A 23,219-nucleotide genomic window follows, 5' to 3' on the forward strand; every position below is an offset into this window, starting at 1 on the left:
CTTCTCTAGGGTTCAGAAACTGCTACCCAGGACGCGGCAGGGCTCGTGCTCTGCGGTCGCCGCCTGGCGGGGTGCGCCAGCTGGTTGCGAGGGAAGCGCCCTGGGATACAAAAGGACTGGGAGAGGGCGCGGGAGCTGCGGCCAGGGGCGGAGACTTGGCGCTGCGGCTCCCAGCGCCCTGCAGCTCCCACCCCGGCGAAGACCTGCGCTCCCGAGCCCCGCGCCGCGGGCTTTGGCTGTGCGCGGAGGGGTGCGCCTGTGCCCCCGCGCCACCGCGTCCGCCGTCGGGCCCCTGGCCCCCATGGGGAGCCCCTGGAACGGCAGCGACAGCCCCGAGGGCGCTCGGGAGCCGGCGTGGGCCGACCTGCTGCCCTGCGATGAGCGCCGCTGCTCCGCCTTCCCCCTGGGGGCGCTGGTGCCGGTGACCGCAGTGTGTCTGGGTCTGTTCGCCGTCGGGGTGAGCGGCAATGTGGTGACCGTACTGCTCATCGGACGCTACCGGGACATGCGGACCACCACCAACCTGTACCTGGGCAGCATGGCCGTGTCCGACCTGCTCATCCTGCTCGGGCTCCCTTTCGACCTGTACCGCCTGTGGCGCTCGCGTCCCTGGGTGTTCGGGTCGCTTCTCTGCCGCTTGTCGCTCTACTTGGGCGAGGGCTGCACCTACGCCACGCTGCTGCACATGACCGCTCTGAGCGTCGAGCGCTACCTGGCCATCTGCCGCCCGCTGCGGGCCCGAGTGCTGGTCACCCGGCGCCGCGTCCGCGCGCTCATCGCCGCGCTCTGGGCCGTGGCGCTGCTCTCCGCAGGGCCCTTCTTCTTTCTGGTGGGCGTCGAGCAGGACCCCGGCAGCCCTGGGCGCCCACACCTTAACGGGACTGCGCAGCTCACGCCGTCCCCCGGGGCGCCGCCGTCCCCGCCGTCGGAACGCGAGGCCGCAGCGCTGTTCAGCCGCGAGTGCCGGCCCAGTGGCGCGCAGCTGGGCGCGCTCCGCGTCATGCTGTGGGTCACCACGGCCTACTTTTTCCTGCCCTTCCTGTGCCTCAGCATCCTCTACGGGCTCATGGGGCGGAAGCTGTGGAAGACCCGGGGTCTGCTGCAAGGCCCGGCTGCCTCGGGGCGGGAAAAGGGCCACCGGCAAAGCGTCCGCGTCCTGCGTAAGTGGCGCCCCCTCTGTTCCAAGCACGCCAGCCGGGTTTCCACCAGCCGCTGGGCCGCGCGAGCTCCGAGGGCCTTCCGCCGTACGTCAGTCTCCAGACAAAGCCATCCCGTTTCATGAACTTAATTCTTCCCACGATTCTGGTCGCGAGCCGAACTGCATGAGAATCGAATCAAATTTCCCTATAAGATCAACACTGAACCCAGCCATTGAATTTGATTTGCTTCTCATCCAATTCTACTTGTGACGAGAATCATGGAAAAAAATTAAGTTCGTGAACCGAGGCTCCCCCTCTGGGGGACCCTGGGCACCTCCGAGGGTGAGATAACTGGGTCTAGCGAACAGCAATGATTTTCCAAAGCTCCTGAAAGCTAGGATGAGAAACTGGGGGCTCTTAACTCAGTTGCCTGTCTGTCAGATGCGACTGCTATGGATTACTCATAGTGCCCTTGAGCAAAAACAGGGTAGACTGCGTTAAGCTGAAGATTTTATTTAATGCTAAGTTATCCTGAAAGCTAAAGTGAACCATGCCCACATTAAAAAAAAAAATCAAAGATCGGGTAGACCTTTTGCAGAATTCTTTACAATGAAGAAACAAAGAATATGTCTTTCAAGTGGGTTTGTGGAAGGAAGTCTGCCAAAACGGTTAGGAACAGTTGCCTTTCTGGTTTATAGTCAGTCTTGAGGACACAGATAGGAGCCTAACATGCAGGTTTCAGTAAATATCGATGTAGTTAACTGGGTTTTGGTTGGTTGGTTGGTTGGTTGGCTGGGTTTTTTGGCACAGGGATTGGGCTAGGTACAAGTTCTAATTTATTTTGCTGTTACTGCAGATGGTTTCTCAAAGGAACCCTTATTTGACTTAGAATGCTTTTGCTAATTATGGCACCATGTCTTGTTTTTGCAGTGGTCGTGGTTCTGGCATTTATAGTTTGCTGGTTGCCTTTCCACATTGGCAGAATCATTTATATAAACACAGAAGACTCCCACATGATGTACTTTTCTCAGTACTTTAACATTGTTGCTCTGCAACTTTTCTATCTCAGTGCATCCATCAACCCTGTCCTCTACAACCTCATTTCCAAGAAATATAGAGCAGCTGCCTATAAATTGCTGCTCACAAGACAGTTCAAGCTGAGAGGTTTCTGTGGAAGCAGGGACTCTATGGAGGATCCCAAGAGGGACACTGGAGAAGACACTGCTGGCTGCACAGAGACAATGACTAACACAAAGGCAATGGCCTAACAGCGCGAGGAAGCCAGTTCTGGGACTTTGGGGACAACAGATTTGTACATAAGTGCAAGTAAGGGATGGGATGCTATTAAGAAGACTGCAGAATGGTTGCGACTTTGCAAGTTGGTGAAGAAACTGTCGATTTTTTTTTTTAACCAAGGTATGAACTGTAACTATACCAGTCCTTCTAGTGTCCCTTTCATGTATCTACTTCCACTTTAGCATCATGAAATCCCACATTACAAAATGTGCTCTGGAGACGCTTGTAATTTTGTTTCTCTTTAGAAATGTGACTGCTCACTTTATAGTTAAGTGATACAGAGAGAAGTTGCCTCCAATATCAGGAGTCTGTTGTTTTTTGTTTGTTTGTTTGTTTTTGTGGTTTTTTGGTCTTTTTGAGACAGGGTCTTGCTATGCAGTTCAGGGTGGCCTTAAGCTCACATTGTAGCCCAGGCTGGTCTTGAACTCAACGATCCTTCTGCCTCAGCCTCCTGAGTGTTGGGATTACAGGCGTGCGCCACCACGCCCGGTTGTTCTGTTTTTTATGTTGAGATATAAATATAATGGTGCAATACAAGGAACCAAGATAATGAGGATATCCTGAAAATGAGATAATGAGAACCAAGGAATTATTTAATGCCTATGTAGGGCAGCAGAAACATTTAGTAACAAGTACGAAAAATTCAGATAGGTTTCACTGTTCAGGGGTGCCACACTCCAGATTGGGAGCAAATCATAAAGTTAAGGCACAATATGCTCTTTGAAAACTACAATGTTTAGACCTATTGCAACTCACTTCTTCCTATAATTTCCTGTAGGATTCTTCTGTTCCATTTGGTCTTGAAATGGCAAACTTGAGCTTGAAGCCCCAGGGCAGAGAGTTACAGGAGAAGCTGGCCTGCTTAGATGACTCCTGATGACTTCATAAAGAGCTTTATTGCCTTACCTTGCTTCAGCCTGCGAAGTATTGTCATTACTCCTGTTTTACTACTGATAGAACTGAATGTTAGATTTCCAAAAGAGGAACTGAGGGGCCTGCGTGTGAATCTAGACTCTAAGATTTCCATGCATACCCACACTGAAATGCCACACTTACTGAAAATCACAGGAATTAGTGGAATGAAGGAGAATGGATTGGACATTTTGACCAACTGTTACTTTGTTTTGTCTTTTATAGTGTAAAACCTAAGCATGTTACAAGACTACTCTCTGCCACACAACTCCAAAGGGCCTCATTTGTGCCTTAGTTTATACGAGTACAGCCCCTGGAGGTGGGCAGGGCACAACTTGCTCAGTTGTATGTAAAGCCTTTTTCTGTTTTTCCAAGGGATAAAGTTCAAACTTAATAGTATATTGTTGACATTTATGAAGAATTTGTCCTGAGAGCTTTATGAAGGTCCACAGTATCAGCTAACAGAAAATATCAGAAAATACCACAAGTACTAGAAAAGTGTCAAATACTATAAAATATAATTTCACTAGAGTTACAGTGACAGTAAGGTCACAATATGACTGAAAACTGGAGAGCTAGCCAGGTTGCTCACTGACTTGGTGACTGCTTCTTAGCGCAGTCTGGACAGCCTCAGCAAGTTGCTAAATTACTTCATGTCACAGAGCACTGTGGTTCTTTTGAATAGTTAAAACTACAAGTGATGAATTCATAAGCAACCAGGGACTTCTTGATATTAGTAAAATATTAGTAAAATTCTACTGCTTTTTCACTTTATTAGCCAAACACAGGCAAAGCATCATAACTCTGGCCCATCTTCTCTGTGCAGGAGTGAAGGCGGCTCTAGCCTGCCTCTGCTCTGCTCATAGATAGTGAAGCAGCCGACAGCTGTCACTTGGGGAGGCACTGCCTAAATCGTGTACTGCAGATTTTCAGGACTTATATTTCAAAAGGGCTCTGTAGTCAAATATGGCAGAAAAAGACTGCATTCCACTCCTCTTCCAAGCCACAATACAACAAAATAAGTCAGAAGCTCTGAGTTGTTTCTCTCATGATTTCCTTATCTTTGTTTGTTTGTTTTTTTTTTTTTTTCCGGTACCGGGAACCGAACTCACGACCTTGCGCTTGCCAGGCAGGCGCTTTGCCGCTGAGCTAAATCCCCAGCCCCATGATTTCATCTTATCACAGAACCTTCTCCCCAGCTCCCTCCCTCAAGATACTCACTGAAACCTCAGGGAATGAGGAGCACTGTTGGGAAGGACTGATACGCGGATTCTCATGGTGGAGAGGCAGCTTTGTGCTGCTGCCACTTTTCTGACTGGTGGCATCCAGTTGGGAAGTGCTGGAGCTGCCTGGGAGTCCCTCTCTGAAGCAGTCAAAAGTCTGTGGCAGCCTCTTCCCTACCTAAGAAAGGTCACAGTAGAGAACCTTGCTGATCATTGTAGAATATTGTAAATATAGAAGCCATGACCTCTCCTTTCAGCTTTCTTATTCAGATTCTAGAAAACAGGGATTTATGTTATACTTTTCTGGGACCTAAGCACATTCTCATGTGTGGGTGTGGGAAAAGTCATCCTTCTTTCTGCACCAGGGTTCCTGAGATGGAGAGTCTGAAGCCTGTCATCCCTAAAGGTCCCAGTCTGGTGTTAGCCCATTAGAATACTGTGAAATCAATGTAGTGTGTCACTCATTCTGGAATGGAATGGAATGGAATGGAATGGAATAGAATAAGAATAGAATAGAATAGAATAGAATAGAATAGAATAGAATAGAATAGAATAGAATAGAATAGAATAGAATAGAATAGAAGTATCAACACACCATATGTACAAAGGCTAATTATTGGGTTATGAAACTTCAATTATGTATTTATTGGTGCATTTCCTAGTTCATGAAATAAAATGCATTCTTATTATGGATTATGGCAAAAAATGTTGGAAAAGTTGTTTTGAAATCTATAATTGTTCTTTGCCCCAACTGGGCGGTGTGATCTTGCACTGACAACTCAGGACACAAGGGGGTCCTGGGAAAGCCTAGAGTGGACAAGTCAGGGATCACTGGAGAGGAACAGCCCAACTGTGGTTTTCAGTCCTGAGCATTCCTCTCCTCCCTGGGTGCCTCCTGGAGGCTGTGTGTGCCCTGCTCACATACATCCCCACAGAGACATGTGCAGCATTCCAGCAAGCTCTCTCTCAGCGCCTTCCATTCTTCAGGCCAAAGTACTTTCATCATGTCAGGTGGGCTGCCAGCCTTGGGAGGGGGTTTGCATTTCATTCATTCATATGGCAAATATTTACCAAGTAATTGCTGAGTGCCTGATGTGTAGGGCAAACTACACTAGAAAAATTAACCCATGCTAGTGTCAAAATCAACATTTTAATGGCATTTTTGTTTGAAATGTGTAATTGTGTCACCTAGACAAACCAATGATTCAGCTCCTAGATTAATTAACAAAAGCCATTATAGGAGACGCAAGGACAGACTATCAGGTTTCTCCTCCTTTCTGTAGACTTTTCCCATCCAAGTACTAACCAGGCCAGACCCTGCTTAGCTTCTGAGATCAGATGAGATCGGGCGCATTCAGGGAGGTATAGCCATAGACTCTTCCTCTTTTTTTTCCACTTCTGAAGAAAATGTTCAAGGCACGTTTATGCTATACTTCCTACATCCAAGGAATCATTTGCCAGGCTCTCAGGGATACAAATGAGCCACGTATTAATGATGTTTAGAAGTCTGAACTTACTTTCTGTTGACCCTTTCTGTTGATGTTATAATAATATTTGCCAGTGTATAGAAGTGCTGTATATAAATGCTTGCATATGTCTACAGTTTTATACGAAACATGGCGGTTCATGCTTATAATCCCAGCACCCTGACAAGCTAAGGAAGGAGGATCACAAGTCTGAACCCAGCCGGAGCAGAGTAGTACCTTAGCAAGACCCTGTGTTAAAATTTAAAGTACAGTTTTTCAAAGGGCTAGGGATGTAGCTCAGGGTGAAGGGCCTGGGTTCAACACTCAGTATAAGAAAACAACAACAAAAAGTAGTGGTACGTAAAACTGATTTGATGAAATTTTATTTGTGAGCCTGCTTTCTATAGATCCCAAAGTTTACAAATTACAGAACACTGCTCCACTCTGAGCAGCCTTCAAAATCAGCATTTTCCTTCTGAGAGTGTGAGAACATTTGTCCTCACTGAACAATACAGGAACACTTCGCAGGTAACCACTGCTTGGGCCCTTACTGTGTAAGCTATAGAGGAAGTGAGAGAACCAAACTACCGTACTTACTACATTCTTAGGAAAACAACACTTTTTCTTTTAGTGCTGAAGATCAAACCCTCAGGCAAGCACCCCATGACTGAGTTACACCCCAGCCTTAACACACACTTTTTAAAGAATATGGGACACCAGTGGAATAAGGCTAAAAGGTGTCAGCCAGACAGGGAGAACTAAGTGTGGACATTGAGGCAGTGGGCTGTGTGTGCCCCCTCCCCATTTGAGGCAGGTTACACCGGCGGTAACATGCGCCCTAAGGACAGAGGCCATGATTTATTCTGCTTTGCCTCTCTTTTCAGATAACATGCATGGAACCCAAGTGACTGCAAGTAAGAAAACTTGTCTGCCAAAAACACACCTGGGTGTTTATAGCAACTTTATACATAAATGGCAAAAGTTGAAAGTAACCATGATGTCTTTCAATAGGTGAATGGATAAACAAATTGTAGTATACCCAGACAATGAAATTTTATTCAGCTCTGAAAAGAGTTAAGCCAAGAAAAAACATGAAGAAAACTTAAATGCATATTACCAAGTGAAAAAAGTCAATCTGATAAGGCCATATACTGTATGATTCCAACTACACAACATTCTGAAAAAAAAATTAGCAAGCCAGTAAAAAGATCAGTGTCGGACAAGGTAGTGGAAAGAAAGAATGAATAGGTGGAGCACAGAGTTTTCAGGACAGTGAAACTCATCTGACTGATACCACAATGGTGGATACATTTCATCGCAGATTTGCCCAAACCCACAGAATAGACCACCCCAACAGTGACTCATAGTGTAAACTGTGTGCTTTGGGTGACAACGATAGGTCACTGAAGGCTCATTGGTTGTAACAAGTACACCAATCTGGTAGTGATGTGGCTAATAGGAAAGACCACGCATCTAGGGAACAGGAGACACACGGGGAATCTATGTACCATCCTCTCAATTGTACATGGAGCATAAAACTGCTCTAAAAATAAAATCTAATAAAAAGTTAACCTCAAATGTATTATGTTTCATTTGCCTGAAGAAAATTAGCCAGATATATTGTATTTAACTTGACTATTTGATTTAGACAGTCACTTCCTCTCTGAGTCCTTAAATCCCCATTCCTCAAATAGTATCTGAAGGTCTCATGCCACAACTGGAGGGTATGTTATGAGTTAAATAGGGAGAATTAATTGAGTTATACTGAAAAACAGCTACACTCATTTGTTTACCAATTGTCTATGGCTGCTTTTGCAGCGGAGTAAAGCAGTTGCAAGAGACAAAATGGCCCAAAACACCTAAAATATTTACTATCTGGGTCTTCATAGAAGTTTGCCAACTCCTGAGCTAAATAAAACTTTGATACTTGTTCATACCTAATATGAATAATGGCTATTATTTCTGACAATACTGTGGATAAGCTATCCCACCCTCCCAATCAGCTACAAAGCACCTACAAGTATTGGATAAAATATGGCTAAGCTAGCAAGAAAGTAAGGAAAATAATACAAATGCTTTGAGTACTTTGAAATACTAACAGACTGAAAATGGAATAAAACCAGGAATCCAAAGAAAGACAAGTAGTAATACAGGTAATGGTTAGTCAAAGAACAGGAAAGATTTGGGGATTATATATACATAATATAATATGTAGTTGGCCCTCCATATGTACAGGTTCTGCATTCATGAATTACACAAGCCACAGATTAAAAATATTCAGGAAAAAATTGTGACATATTGAACAGTAAAGACCTTCTTTTCTTGTCATTATTCTCCAAACAGCACAATATAAAACCTATTTCCACATCATTTAAATTGTATTATGTATTATAAACAGATGTGCAAAGAGTATAGGCAATGACTATGCCACATTATACTCGAACATCCATATATTTTGAGGATCTCTGGGGAGTCTGGAGCCAATGCTCCATGTATACTGAGGGATGACAGCGCGCGCGCGCACACACACACACACACACACACACAGTATGCAGGTATCTTTTATTTTGAAAGTTTAAAAGAAGTTGCAAAAATCACACAGTTCCTAACAAACCAGAAAAAAAAAAGTACACAGCCAAAGAAATATGAAACTGGAAAATAGATCTGAAGAAATTAGGCAGAGTGTAGCTTTGAAAAGGAAAGAGAAAAAAAATTTTAACTAGAAGGCTTAAACTATATCTAATCAAAACTTCAGGAGAAGAACCTAGAGCTATGCTGTCCAATCAGTAACCAATGGCCATGTGTGGTTACACTTGAATGGATAAAGAAAATGCGGCATTTATACACAATGGAGTACTTCTCTGCCATAAAGAAGGATACGAGTCATGTGGAGGAAAATGGATGAAACATGAGACCATATTAAGTGAAACAAATCAGATGAACGAGCTTAAATATTCCATGGTTTCTCTCATATGCAAAACCAAAAGTACAAATAAAGAGCAAAATATGGGATAGACAATAGGAAATAAGGAAATAAATCTTTTACAAAAGTGAAGGGGACCAGGAGATAGAGGGAGGGAGAGGAAGGGGAAGTGGAGATCTAAAAAGAATTAAGGTGTGTCACGTACACATATCAACTCCCCATGAAAAATGTGATCATTATGTACTGCAAGCATATACTAATAAAAATAAAAATTGAAAAAATTTATACACAAAGTACCCAAATACACAAAACAGAAAAAATAAATTCTTCAAAACAAAGTTATTAGCATCAAAACAAAACATTTTGCATTCCTCAAGTACTGTATGAGTTGAAATCTGGAAACAGTGTTAAAAGCAGTATTGTTATTGCAGACAGCTGCATGGATGCTCATTGAAGAAAAGATTAAATATTAAAAATTTATTAAATGTTAATAAATTTGTGCAAACAAAAAACCCCACATATGTAGCCCTATAAATTTTATATTTTAATTAATTAAACCTAAGTAAAGTTAAAAATTCAGTTCCTCAAAAAAAATTCACTTTTTCAGCTACACTAGCCACATTTCAGGTAGTTATCACAGGTGGCTGGTGACTTGCACATTACAGAGTACAAATACAAAATATTTCCTTCATTGCAGAGTTCTGTAGAACAGTGCTGACCTTTGCCACAAAACAAGTCTGAACAAATTTCAAAAGAACAGGTTTCACATAGATCAAATTCCCTGCACATAAACTTTACATTAAAAAATCAGTAACAAAATAACTTTATTATTTTTAAATTATATTTCTAAATAATTCATAGGTTAAAGAAAGAAATCACTTCGGATATTTAATATATTAATACTGGAGAAAAATAAACTTATGGAATGCTACTAACACAGTATTTAGAGAGAAACTGTGGCCTTAAATATGTACATAAAAATGATTTTTAACATCATCAGTGGGGCAAATTACAAAAGAAATCCTGAAAAGTAGACAGTAAAGCAGCTCCTGGAAGAATTTACAACCAACTACATGAGGGTTGACTTTTAAAATTAAGAAGCTAAAAAAAAAAAAAAAAACAACCAAAAGCGCTAGGCATGGTGGCACATGCCTGTAATTCCAGCACTTGGGAGGCTGAGGCAGGAGGATTGCCACAAGTTCAAGACCAGCCTGCGCCACAAAGTGAGCTCAATGCCAGCCTGACCTGCATAGCAAAACCCTGTCTCAAAAAGAAAAAAAAAAACAAACCCAAAAATTTAGAAGCTAAGCAGTCAACTGGAGAATTTGTAATATAATAATACAAAAATATACAAAGAAAAATTATCATTTTATGAAAAAAAATAAAATTGATAAATATCTGGCAAAATTTGCCAAGAAACAAAGATAAGTCTTAAACTAATAATACATGTTAACAGCGTATAAACTAGAAGATAGTGAGAGAACTGGGCATGATGGCACATGCCTGTAATCCCAGCACCCAGGAGGCTGAGGCAGGAGGACTGCTGCAATTTGAGGCCAGCCTGGACAATAGAGCAAGACCCTGTCTCAAAAAAAAAATTTATCTATCTAAATTTTAGAAAAACATAACTTAGCAAAACCTGACCAAGAAGTAGTCCGAGTGCTCCTATAACCAATAAAGGAATACAATTAGTAACAAAATATCCTCCCACTTTAGATAGCACTAGATAGCTTTCTAAGCAAGTTTGAAAGAACATTCTAGGAACAAGTAATTTCAATCCTACATAAACTCTTCTAAGAAAAGAAAAGCAAGAAATACTTCCTAACTCATTTATAAGGCTGGCCTAATCAAACCATCAAAACCAAATAGACCATGATAAATAATACATCAAATCATTCATAAACACAGATCCAAACGTCTGAAATAAAATTCTGTAAATTTAATACAGCAATTAATAAAAAATAACATCAGATCAAGTTAAGTCTATCACAGGGACACAAAAGTGACTCAACATTAAGCAATCTACCAGTATAAAGTACCATATCATCTGATTAAAGAAGAAAAACTATGGGGTCATCTTAATAGATACAGAGGATAAATCAACATCTATCATGATAATTCTCAGCAAGCTAGTACAAAAAAGACTTTTATTAAACTCAAAAGCTATCTACCATGATCATTTGATAAAGTTCAACATCTATTTAAAAAAAGAATAGGAAGGAATTTGTATCATTGATAAAGGACAGCTATCAAAAGCCTACAGCAAAAAATAAAAATTTTAAGGTTTAATTATTAAAATCATTTTCTTTAAAATCAGGAAGAAGAGGATAGCTGGCACCATCAGCGGTAGTCACCATTTCCATGGAGATTCTAGAGTTCAGTAAGAAAAGAAAATGAGAAAAGATTTCAAGATTAGGAAGACACAAATAAAATTATCATTATTTGTAGATGATATAGTTTTAGTCTAGAAAACAAAGGAATGAAAAATAAGTAATACAATAAAAGCAATTAAAATAAATAGACATACTAGTATTAATACAATCAACAGCAGTTTAGCAAGATTTCTCAATATGATTAATATATAAAAATCACATTTTCATTCATTAGTCATAAATACTTATGAATATAATTTTTAAATGTCATTTATAAGACTAAAAAACACTAGGCTCATACAAATGTACCATGTTCGTGAATATGAAAGCTACATATATCAAATTTATAAGGGCTAGGGATTTAGCTCAGCGGCACAGTGCCTGCCTGGCAAGCATGAGGTCATGAGTTCAATTCCTGGTACAGGAAAAAACAAAACAAAAAAACAAATTTATCTATGAATTCAATAACTTTCAATCAATATTTAAGTAGAATTTTTTTAGGAATGGGGCAGTACGAACCTGAATTTACAGAGAAGATTAAATGACCAAGAATTTCAAGGTTTGAAGAAAGTAACAATGGGCGGGGGCAGCCCAGAAATGCACTAATGTGTATTGGGAAATCTGATATAAGACAGAGGTGAGGGCGGCTGGGGATTTAGCTCAGCGGCAAAAGGCAAAAGCGCCTGCCTGGCAAGCGCAAGGTCTTGAGTTCGGTTCCTGGTACCGGAGGGGGGAAAAAAAAAAAAGACAGAGGTGGCATTGCAAATCAGTGAGAAAATAGTGCCAGGATAATCAATTATTTGCCATTGAAAATAAAATAAAAATTGATATCTACTTCACACTATACACAAATGAATTCTATATGCATGAGGATTAAACATGAAAGGAATAAGCTACGATTTTTAGAAGAAAATATAAAAATATCTTTAGGTCTAAGGATATAGCTCAGAGGTGGAGCATTGCCTAGAATATGTGAGGCCCTGAGTTCAATCCCAGCATCACACAACACATCCAAAAAAGTCTTGAGTAGGAAAATTATTTTTTAATGATCAAAGATTAAAAACTATTAAAACTGTTAGTGTGTTTGACATATTAAAGAACTGTGCACTGAAAGACATCATATAGAAAGTGAAAAAGCAGGCTGAAATAATGTTTACCATATATATGCTCAGCTGAAAACAGATATTCAGAATATATAAAGCATGCTTATCAATCCATAGAAAATAAGAAAAAACCAGCTAAGAAAAAAAGAGTATTTTATAGAAAAGAAACATGTACAACCAATCGACATAGGATAAGAGATTCAGTCTAAGTAGAAATCAGGGAAAGTAAAATCACAAAATACTTCACAAATTTCTTGTCTTTTTTTTTTTTTTTTTTTTTTCAGCATTGGGAACTAAACCCGGGGCCTTGTACACACTAGGCAAGTGCTCTACGACTGAGTTACACTCCCACACTTTTTTTTTTTTTTTTTGGTTTTTGGTTTTTCTCCGGTACCGGGAACTGAACTCACGACCTTGCGCTTGCCAGGCAGGCGCTTTGCCGCTGAGCTAAATCCCCAGTCCCTCTCCCACACTTCTTTTAATATTTGGAGATAGGGTCACAGTTGCCAAGGCTGATCTTAAACTTGTAATCCTCCTACCTTGGCGTCTGGGCTAGCGGGGTTTATAAGTTGGCACCACTGCACCCAGAAAAATTATTATGTATCAAGTAAACTGAGAGACATTAAAAAGTTTGGCAATACCAAGAATTTTTTATTTAAAACAAAACCACTTTGTTAAGGTATAATTAACATACAACAAAATGCACTTACGTAAAGTGTACACTTTGATAAGTTCTGACATGCAAGAATTGATGGGAATGTACAGCTATGTAATTGGTTCAATCCCTTTGGAAAATATTTCAGCATTGTCTAGTAAAACTCAGTAATAAAAACCCAAGAATTCTAGTCTAAATATGGTTCCTAAAGAAAATCTGTGTGTATAAACGTGAGACATATACAAAAGTACTTATAGAAGAATTTTTGTTTCTTTGCAACAAAAACCTGCAGATGGTCCAAATACTCTTCAATTCAGACTGGGGTATACACCTACAGTTAAATATTATACGGTAAAGAACAATAATGAATCAATGCCATTCCATCAACACTGAAGATCCTCAGTTCAGTACTTTCAAAATAATGTTATTTTCATAACGTTCAGCTTTTGCTATCATAGTTTGAGAGCTCTGTCTTGTTATTGTATTTCAAATTGTGTAACATGAGTTGGTGAGGGAAAAGATTCTGAGTCACTGGGAAGGGAGGAGCTTCGAGTCTGGTCTGAGACACTTCAATAAGAACTTGGCCCTTATCCCATGGTGGCCCACGCCTGTAATTCCAGTTACTTGGGAGGCTGAGGCAGGACAATAACAAGTTCCAACCCACCTCGAGAAATTTAGCAAGTTTCTGTCTAAATAAATAAATAAGGAGGGCTGGGGATGTAGCGCAGTGGTGCCAGGCTTGCCGAGTATGCGTGAGCTCTCGGATTCAATTCCCAGTGCTGAGGCGGTGGGGCGGGGCGGGGCGACACGTGACGCAGCAGCTACGTCACAACTACCCTTCCGGAAGCCACTTGTTACTTCCTCCTCCTCACACCTCTCCCCCAATTACGGCTGCGTCTCTTAATATGTTCGCGTCCCTGGTAAGAAGGGGACCCGCCCCATGGCGTTCCAGGGCACTGGGTTCCGAGCGACGGCCGACAGCTGGGGAGGACAACGTCCTGGCTCGCCAGCTCCCGCCGCCGCCCCTCGGGTTCTCTAAACGGAACAGGGGAGGTTTCCACTTCGACAAGCTCTTTCGCCCTCTGACCAAAATTCTCAACTGTACAACCATGCCCACATCGCTCTGCCCAACCTGGGAGCGCAAACCGGCAAATCCTCAGGTGACATGATTCTGTTCAAATCAAAGAGCACCAGGAATACAGGCCGCACGCGATTAACGTCCCAGAGTGTCACACACGCAGGGGCTCGGCCGTAGGCGAACGCAGGGCAGATGGGTCTGAGCCTAGCTCTGACGTCACGAGACGCGCCCGGCAGAACGGCTGGGTTTACGTCATCTGGTTGCGCCGAGCTGGCCGTTGCTTATCAGTTGCTAGGGGGAAGCTACGGCGGAGTCGCTCTGTCAGGATCATGCCTGACAGGAGCAAATTTCCTGGGCAGCATAGGCCGCTAGGCTTGGATGAAAGAAGCAAGGCAGATGCAAAATCTGGAGAGCGTGCGGGCTGGGCGGTCAGTCAGCACCCAGACTGGCAGCATGACGGGTGAGTGCCTGCGACCCCGCGTCTGCCACCCCTGCGCTCTGCCCTGCGCGTCTCCCGCCGCTGACCGCGGCTTCTCTGCGCTCCCCGCTTCGTCTGCTCCGCGGCTCCTGGGGTCTCATCCCCGCTTCGGGCGCATCCCCGCCTTGGCCGCGGTGACCTCCCCTCAGGGACGTTACATGCCCCGCCCCGCCCGCTTTCTCGGTACGCGGGCTTGAGCCCTGACTACTCCGCCTCGGAAAGTATTCGCTGCCTCCCTTTACTCCCTTAAAATACTCCTTGCGTGACCGCGAGCAGACATGTCGGGTTAAAGAACCTAAACAGTTCTCCGAGTCCTGCTTTTGCCTTAATTTCCGAAGGAAGGCACGGGACGCTTCTCGGAGGAAGCCGTTAGGCAGTGTTCCTAATCACTGCCTTTGTGGCAACGCCTCGACAAAAACCAAAGAGGAGCTCGCTGCGCCGCTGCGTCAGATGCCCGGGCTCTCCCCTGCGTTCTTCGGGACGTTTCCATAGCTCCGCGCTTCAGCTGCGTTATTTTTTCTGTCGGGTGAGGGCCGGGAGAAGGGGCCTAAGTTTGCAGAGTGCCTCGGGAGCTCCCCGCGAGGGGGCCGTAGAGTCTGCTGCTAAAAAGCTGCGATGCTCTTGTCCGCTGTTCCGTTTTCTCTTCCCTCTGCTAAAGCTGTTGAATTAAGGCTGCGGCACCCAACTGACTTCAACTCGTTTTTTCATCACCATTAAAATCCTAAAGTATTTGCCCTCCGTCTGTAGGTCAGATACCAAGGCTTTCTAAAGTGAACCTCTTCACTCTGCTCAGTCTGTGGATGGAGCTCTTCCCAGAAGCCCAAAAGCAAAAATCTCAGGTATCATTTGTTTCCATAGTTAGTTTTTACCCTTAGAAAATCAGTGACCTCAAATTTGATTTTATTGTTCTACTTGTAGTCACGTTTAAAACTAAATTCGGCAAGCTCTAAGATTTGAGAAAAACCTTGAGGGTTTAGTGTGATAATTCACAGTGCTAATAGCTCATCTTTCCAATCTAAAAATAGTCGCTCAGACTGTCATGTTTATTAGATGTATGGTATTTATATATTAGGCCAATGAGATTATTGTCTGTACCACATAATTTATTACCCAATTATATATTGTTGGTGTTTTAACTAAGTCATTTTTCCCTTTCTTACTGACCTGTAAATTGCTTAGAGACCATGTCTTATTTATCTTAGTATCTCTTTAAAATCTACTATTATTAACAGTTAATTTACTTATACTAACTGGTTTCTGTTTCCATGTAAGTCCTTGTTTTAATCGCAGATGATTAAAGCAGGTTAAAATGTATATTAATAGTCATAAAAACCAATATATTGAAAATACATACATATACCTCTTTAGTTCTTTACCATTTACTGTAGTATAACTTTTCTAGTTTAATTGTGTATAGTCTTCATAGAATTATATAACTGAGTGATAAATTATGTGGTATTGACAATAATCTTATTGGCCTTATCAATGTGTAAATGCTATATACACAACAAACATGGGGCAGTCTAGGAGAAAGACTTCTATTTTTAGATTGGAAAAATAAACTATTACCACTATGAATTACAAATATCTATTAGGAGAAAAAAATGTTTTTTAAGCTGAAGTAATAGGACTATTTCACTTAAATTCTGTATTCTGCCTTTGCTGTACAAAGTAAGTCACAGAAGTTCCAAGGTGCAATTTGAATGTACCGTAATTATATTGGAAATAATTGCTTTTGACATTTTTTACCAACCTTGTGTATTTTAAAAATGTGTATAAGTTACCAAAATAATATATGCCCATTATTTACAAAGTGGACAAAAAATAATTCTTCATATTTTTACCATCTAAAGACTAACATTTTTGTATTAATTCTCAATCTTTCATTCCTTTACTCATTTGAGATCATTTAATTCTAGATCCTACCCTTTTCAACTAACATAAGAAAATACATACGTTGGTATATTACAAACATTGAGGCAGCAACTTAATCTAGTGTTGTAAGAGTAGCCCGTTTTTGTTTGTTTGTTTGTTTTTTGGTTTTGAGGCCAGCTAGCCTGGGTTCAATTCCTTGCTCCATCTCGTACCAATTGTGTAATTTGGGGTAAGTTGCTTTACCTCTGTGTTAATGTCCTTATCATACTAGTACATACTACATGAAATGTTTATAGGCAGTGAATGAATTAATATGGGAAATGGGAATGAAAGAAATGGGAATGCTCCAAAGCCATATATAAAACTCTAAGTGCCTGTCTCATGCTTTGTGTTATATGTTTTATTATAATTTTAATAAATTACAGTTATGTCAATGGTTCTATATATCCTCTTACTGGATATTTAAATTGTAATTTTTGCCAACCTTAGTGTATTATGTACTTATAATTACTTCCAAATATACCTGAGTTTTTCTGTTGTCAAATATTTGCACAATTTGGATACTCTAAGGATTGTTCATGGTATACATTAAGCATAAAACCAAGAAGTTTTAGCTAGGTGTGGTGGTGCACACCTGTAATCCCAGCAACTGGCAGGCTGAGGCAAGGAGATTGTCATGAGTACAAGGCCAGCCTGGGTTACATAGTTAGTTCAAGGCCAGCCTAAACTACATAGTGAGACTTGTCTCAAAAAAAAAATAATAATAATTAGGAATTTTTAGGAGACCAGCACAAAACTAAATGAGTGGGAGGGAAAGTTATTGTTTATGAGACATGGGGGGATATACTTGATAAAAATTTTAGAATAGAAATCAAGCATTATGAAAATGGCTTTCATTTAAAATAATTCTCTCAGAGCCAGGCATGGTGGTGCACACCTGTAATCCCAGCACTTGGGAGGCTGAGGTAGAAGGATTGTTGCAAGTTCAAGACCAGCGTGGGCTACAAGTGAGCTCAAAGCCGGCCTGAACTGTCTTAAAAAGACAAAAAAAATCTCTTTTACTAGTTCGTAGTTCTTCATTTTAGTTTGTTAAGAGTTTAACAAATTACCTCAAGTCTAAGGGTTAGAATAACTTGTTCCTTCATTTTTCTTTATACATCTCATATTGTTTCTTTTTCTTTTCACATTGTGTCCTCTGGTACTTTTTATGTTAAGTTGCCCCTTGCTTCCTTTACTTCCTATTGTGCGTAAGCCTATTCCTAGGAGATGGGTTTTCTTAAAGACTTCTCTTTGGAAGTTGTTCCTTCCGTGGAATCCAGCACTTGTTTCATGTGACTTAGATTAATGTTCACCAAGTTTCCCATTCATACTTTAAAATTTTCCTCAGTTTATTAACTATCCCACCTACTTTGGGGTCCACAGAATTCAACTATTTTACTTTGTCTTAATCTACTCATACGTAATCACTTTCCTACGCTCATAAATCATAAGGTCTGTGGAAAGATTGTACCCTGAGCAGTTAGGTGTATGGCTAGCACTTAGCAGGGGTTGGATGAGTACTTGTTCAAATGAAGGCCCCTGCCTCAAAACTTTCTTTCTACTTTAAGTTTCACTTTTAAAGGAGACTTGTGGACATCCCTATATGTTTTTGTAAATTGCTGCTATAACAAATTATCACAAAATTCATGACAAAAACATTTATCATACAGTTCTGTGGGTCAGAAGTTCAAAATGGGTCTCACTGGCTGAAAGTGTCAGCAGAGCCAAGTTCCTTTTGGAAGCTCTCAGGAAAAATGTTTCTTTGCCTTTTCCAGCTTTGGAAACTGCTTACATTCCTGGGCCCATGGGCCCCTTCTACCTTCAAAGCCATCAATGGCCAATTGAGTCTTTCTGTATCAGCCTGACTTTCCTGTTTCCCTTTTTTGAATATACTGACCCTTGCAATAATATTGCACTGAGAATCCAGTATAATCTCCCCATCTCAAGATAGCAGCTTTAATTCCATGTATAACCTTAATTCCCTTTTGCCATGTAACATAGCATAGTCACACGCTCCAGAGACCTTTATTCCACATGTCAAAATCCATGTGTAATACATTTGCTGCATATTTTCTTATCTTTTCAACTCCAATTAACTTACCTCTGTTCTACTTTAGTCCTTCATAGCTGTGGCTACCCTTTGGAATTTTCCACCATTCAAAATTGCTCCAATTCTGGAATTGTAAATTACAAAATTCTTGGTAATCACAATTTCAGTCCTATATTATGGGAAAATATAGAAAGCAATTATAAAGACCTTACTTACTAGATTAAAAATTGTTTGAACTTGATCCCTGAACAAAGTGGAACTCAGTAAAGAGTTCCATCAAGGCTAAAAAAAAAAAAAAAAGAAAAGAAAAAGAAATGGGAATGCTCCAAAGCCAAGGAAACCAGCCTTTAAGTATGGAATTACTGAATTAACAATATTGAGCTTTTCCTCCCTTAATCTGGTTTTAATTAGAAAAATGAAGAAGGAAAGTGTGGACCATCAGGAGATAATGAAGAGATGGCCCGTGTTTCAACTGACAAAAAACAGGTGAACTTTTGTGGTGTTTTAAGTGACATATTGCTTGTAATAACAAAGCAAAAGGAATGGTACAAAGTAGGATAAAAGACCCTCTCATACTCCAGTTCCCTAGTTCCCTATTCTTACTTCCAGGGAAGTTTCTTACATGGTGTTCTAAAAATCTGTGCATTTATGAGCCTATATGTCTCTTCTGTTTAAAAAGGAAGAAAAGATTTGGGATTCTGTGATATACTCCTATATCTTGTTTTTTAAAAAAATTTTTCAAATGTAACTTGATGTCTGTTAATATTAACTTACATAGATGTGTGGAGAAACACCTCTCCATGGTTGTCTTCCATGTCTGTGAATCTTGTTAGTTATGTCAAGAATACAAGGCCCCAGTTGCTCCTTATATAGGCTATTTCTCAGAGTTGTGTTTGTAGTAAGTAACTTTGAGGGTGGAGGTGTTGTCTTCCTTATTGTCTTCCTTTTAGACAAAGAGCAGCGTATGCCATGGAACAACGGAATCCCCAAACTCGGTGTTCTTCTGTGGCATGCTCCATTGTATGTCCAGGCAACCGTCTGGGCCCATCTGCATGCATCTGCATTACCCTTCCCATGGCACTCGAGGGAATGAACCATCATAAACATGATGCCCATAGTGTTGTGCTGTGAATAGTAACCTAGAGTTTCATGTCTTCTGATAATATCCATGGAACAATGACAGGTAGTTGGTAAGTAGGATAAAAATCAAAGCCCAGACCTGAAAGATGAACTTCGTTTTTCTGATACCACATAGTATTTTTTTGTTACTTTAATGTTTTGAGTTTTGGAGGGATTCTGATGCATTGGATACGGAATAAAAACCAAGCATTTATTCATTCATTCATTCATTTATACTTTTGTATTTTGAGATGGAGTCTCACCATGTTACCCAAGGTGTCTCAAAATCCTGAACTCAAGTGACCATCCTCCCTCAGGTTCTCAAATAGTTGAGGCTATAGGCATGCACCATGGTGCTGGCATAAGTATTTATATTTTGAAAAGAGTTACCTTTATTCTGTTGTATATTCCTGATGAGATTTCCAGATTAGTTTTGAGAATAAGTCTCTAAAATGCCTAACAAGGATATAGAAATATTTGTCTCTGAATATTTAGATATTTTCATTTTAAGAAACACAAAGGGAAAAAATATTGAATTGCCATTTAAATTGCCATTTAAGTAAATATACTAATTTGTATACAAGCAGACTGTCCTCTTTTGCTCATGTTTGAATGTAAGACTCTATAACTAAGATTGCATAAATGACTTGCCAAGATGTTAGTGAAACAAAATCAAGATCCAGGACAGTAATTCATTGAAAAGAAATTCACTCTTCTAGTAATTGTAGTAAGTGGAAGTGCCAGAATGGAATGCAACTTAGCCTTAGGTTTGTTTTTGTCTCAAACTTGGCCTCCCTAGGCAGAAACAATGAAGATATGTATGTATGTATGTATGTATGTGTATTTTTCATATTTCTTAGGAACAGTTTTTTAGAAATGGTCAGGGTTTTGTGGTCAGGGCTTCAGGGTGTCTGGCTTTATTTCTGCCTACCTAACAGTATACCACCTACTTGGCAGACTAAAGTTAACATCATTCAATTGTAGCCGCTCACTGGTCTTACTGGTTCAGTTTAACAACGTGGACTTTGGCACCAAGATCTTTCAATAAGCCATCATCAGTTAATTTTTCAAAGTGACCGATTTTTAAAAGAAACTTGCTTGAAGTACAGTACTTTGTATTTAAGGAATGTACAATTCTAAAATATTTTGTGATGGGAAGGGGAAATTCTAGGTAAATTCGAAGCTCTTCTAAAAAGCCTATACAGATACTTTTAAAAATATGTTCTTACAAATATATTTTGTAAGGAAAAGATTTCTGTATTTACAAGTCTATAGTTTAGGAGCTGGTTGGGTAACTCAGGAAGGAAATTGCATGAAATCTTTTTACATATTTCACAAAGTGTCCTTCTTCATAGTTTCAAACATTTATTACTGTAACTGAACTGAAACTTGACTATTTTATTTCATAGGCCTGTGACCTGATCCATAACATGATTTCAGATGTATTCTACTGGGAGCAAGTATAGGGTAACATCCTTTAGGAAGGAGTTGGGGAGTGAGGGACAGTTTATAAACCCTCAGCCAAGTTCTCATATCATAACTCCAGACCTGAACCAAAGTGTCAGGTTTATATTTCTTTAGAGTCTTTTGCTGTGCAAACATGGTAGACTGTTTTTGTGCTTTATGTGAAAGCCAGTGCAAGAGCTGATTCTATAAATCCTAGCATGTTCTTAGAAAACTGTGTTGCCCTTTATGGTTTATCTGTTTTCTTAAATTAATTGGATAATTATCTGACAGGTTATATTTGAAAAGAATGGTAAGAGTACCTTTAATCTTAACATTTTAACTAGTGCAAAATGTCATAGGCTCTCTTCACATATAAGTGGCACATGATTATCCAAATAAGAAAAATTTATCATGATCAAATGAAACGGAGCATAGCCCAATTTAAATACATCTTTGATTAAATGGTCAAGTAAAAAATATCTTATGTGAAGTTCTTTCTCTGGTCTCTATAAAGGAATACATACAGCTGATTAACATTAAATTCCATGAATCCAGACCAGATTTACCATAATTGGCAAATGAAAAGACAAAAATGAAAGACCAAAAAATCCTGTGATCATTGAGAAAAAATGTTTCCAACATCTCCAACTGTGGACAAATAAATGTTTTCATTCTCACATTTTAAATTACTGGGGCTGGGGATTTAGCTCAGCGGCACAGCGCCTAGCTGGCAAGTGCAAGGTCGTGAGTTCAATTCCTGGTACTGGAAGAAAAACAAAAAAACATTTTAAATTACTATCAAAATATTGTATCTTTCTACAAAGAACAACAATAACAACAACAACAAAAAAACAAGCATACAGTATCTAGAATTGTTCCTCTGACAAGGATGTCAAGTTTTTGAAAGTACACTCAAATTGTTTTCCTGAATAAGGTCACTATAATCTTAGGTTTAAGCAAAAAATGAATATTTCATAGATTATAAAGCAAGCAGTTCAGGTACTGTAATTAAAATTAAGTATAAATGTGAAATTATTGTGGAAACATTTATAAACACTTTTTGGGAGCACTCACAGATTAGCAAGTAATGGAATAACATTTAAACAAAACAAACACGATATAATATGTAACGTTTGGTGACAAATCCAAAAATATCTTTAATTGTTTTAAAAGAACATAAAAACACAGTTTTATGTCTCTTGAGTTTGAAAATCCAGCAGCAAAACAAACTATTTGCATATAATGTAGTATATTCAGCATTTATTTGAAAAAGACTTCCAAAGTCTTTTTTTTCTTTTTTTGAGACAGGGTTTCGCTATTTAGTTTAAGGTGGCCTTGAACTCATTTATGTAGCCCAGGCTGGCCTCAGACTCACAGCAATCCTCCTGCCTCAGCCTTCTAGAGTGCTGAGATTACAGGTGTGTGCCACCACATCCAGGTCCAAAGTCTTGAAACTATTACACATTAACCAGAATGAAATCCATTTGAATAAATGATTTAAAGGTGTCCAGAGTATTTTATCAGGAACTGCTGGACACTCTCACCTATGGCACTGAATCATGAGCAAGTGTATGCAAAACTGTGTTCTGAATAACTGACTCTTATGGCTCTCTAATAACAAGCTCAGATAAGGCAGATCAAACCTAAGAAATAAACAGTGGCCCAAGAAATGTAGGTTGCATTTCCTTGCAAATGTAGGTTGACTTTCCTTGCAAAGTCTTGAGTGCCAATAGTTTATTCAACTCCAATGAAAATACTTATCATTCCAGTGGTAATGTATGCACAGCAGTGCTTTGGTGAACATGCACTACCCACTGGAGAGATTTTTTTTGCAGTATGGGCATTTTGCCAGTGTTGAACCTCAGTTCTATCCACAGGAGTGTGTTTCCACAGTGCCCACATGTGACCCTTGTACCTTCTGGTTGTGTTGACAATGAAAATTGAGCTGATTGTTCTTCAGAAATAAACATTACCAGGGCCAGGGATATAGCTCAGCAGCACAAGCACTTGCCTGGCAAGCACAAGGTTCTGAGTTCGAATCCCAG

The 23,219-nt window shown here is 40.2% G+C and overlaps 2 protein-coding genes and 1 long non-coding RNA gene across 10 annotated transcripts in view; 2 read left to right on the top strand and 1 right to left on the bottom strand.

The window, feature by feature from the left end:
• Positions 1–221: 221 nt before the first annotated feature.
• Mlnr (motilin receptor) lies at positions 222–7,866 on the top strand. Of its 2 annotated transcripts, XR_261442.2 has the most exons (3): positions 222–1,160; positions 2,070–2,555; positions 6,921–7,866. XR_261442.2 is itself a non-coding variant. In XM_005387575.2 (2 exons), exons 1-2 carry the CDS (start codon positions 302–304, stop codon positions 2,405–2,407), a joined length of 1,197 nt encoding a protein of 398 aa, XP_005387632.1. In that variant the 5' UTR covers positions 222–301; the 3' UTR covers positions 2,408–2,791. The 2 variants fall into 2 exon arrangements, 1 of the variants encoding a protein (XP_005387632.1); XM_005387575.2 differs by lacking the exon at positions 6,921–7,866 and having other exon boundaries at positions 2,070–2,791.
• A 3,360-nt stretch (positions 7,867–11,226) lies between these two features.
• On the bottom strand, positions 11,227–14,301 carry LOC106148863. The gene is made up of 2 exons (XR_001234577.1): positions 14,222–14,301; positions 11,227–11,329 (listed from the first exon to the last, which is right to left on the bottom strand). It is a non-coding gene; the product is annotated as an uncharacterized LOC106148863 (long non-coding RNA).
• The window catches only part of Cdadc1 (cytidine and dCMP deaminase domain containing 1), a 42,552-nt gene continuing 33,124 nt past the window's right edge, over positions 13,792–23,219 (top strand). For 2 of the 7 annotated variants that reach the window (XM_005387579.1, XM_013515746.1), the window contains exon 1: positions 15,395–15,484. Coding sequence is in view for 4 of the 7 variants with exons in the window: in XM_013515745.1 (XP_013371199.1) it covers positions 14,546–14,627; positions 15,393–15,484; positions 19,021–19,095 (249 nt within the window). In the remaining 3 variants the exon portion in view is untranslated. Of the gene's footprint in view, positions 14,010–14,440; positions 14,628–15,392; positions 15,485–19,020; positions 19,096–23,219 lie in introns of those variants that run through there. The other 5 variants (XM_005387578.2, XM_013515745.1, XM_005387576.2 and 2 more) reach the window with 5 other exon arrangements.

The sequence above is a fragment of the Chinchilla lanigera genome, unplaced genomic scaffold (assembly GCF_000276665.1).
Source record: "Chinchilla lanigera isolate Chin_1 unplaced genomic scaffold, ChiLan1.0 scaffold00030, whole genome shotgun sequence".
NCBI lineage: Eukaryota > Metazoa > Chordata > Mammalia > Rodentia > Chinchillidae > Chinchilla > Chinchilla lanigera.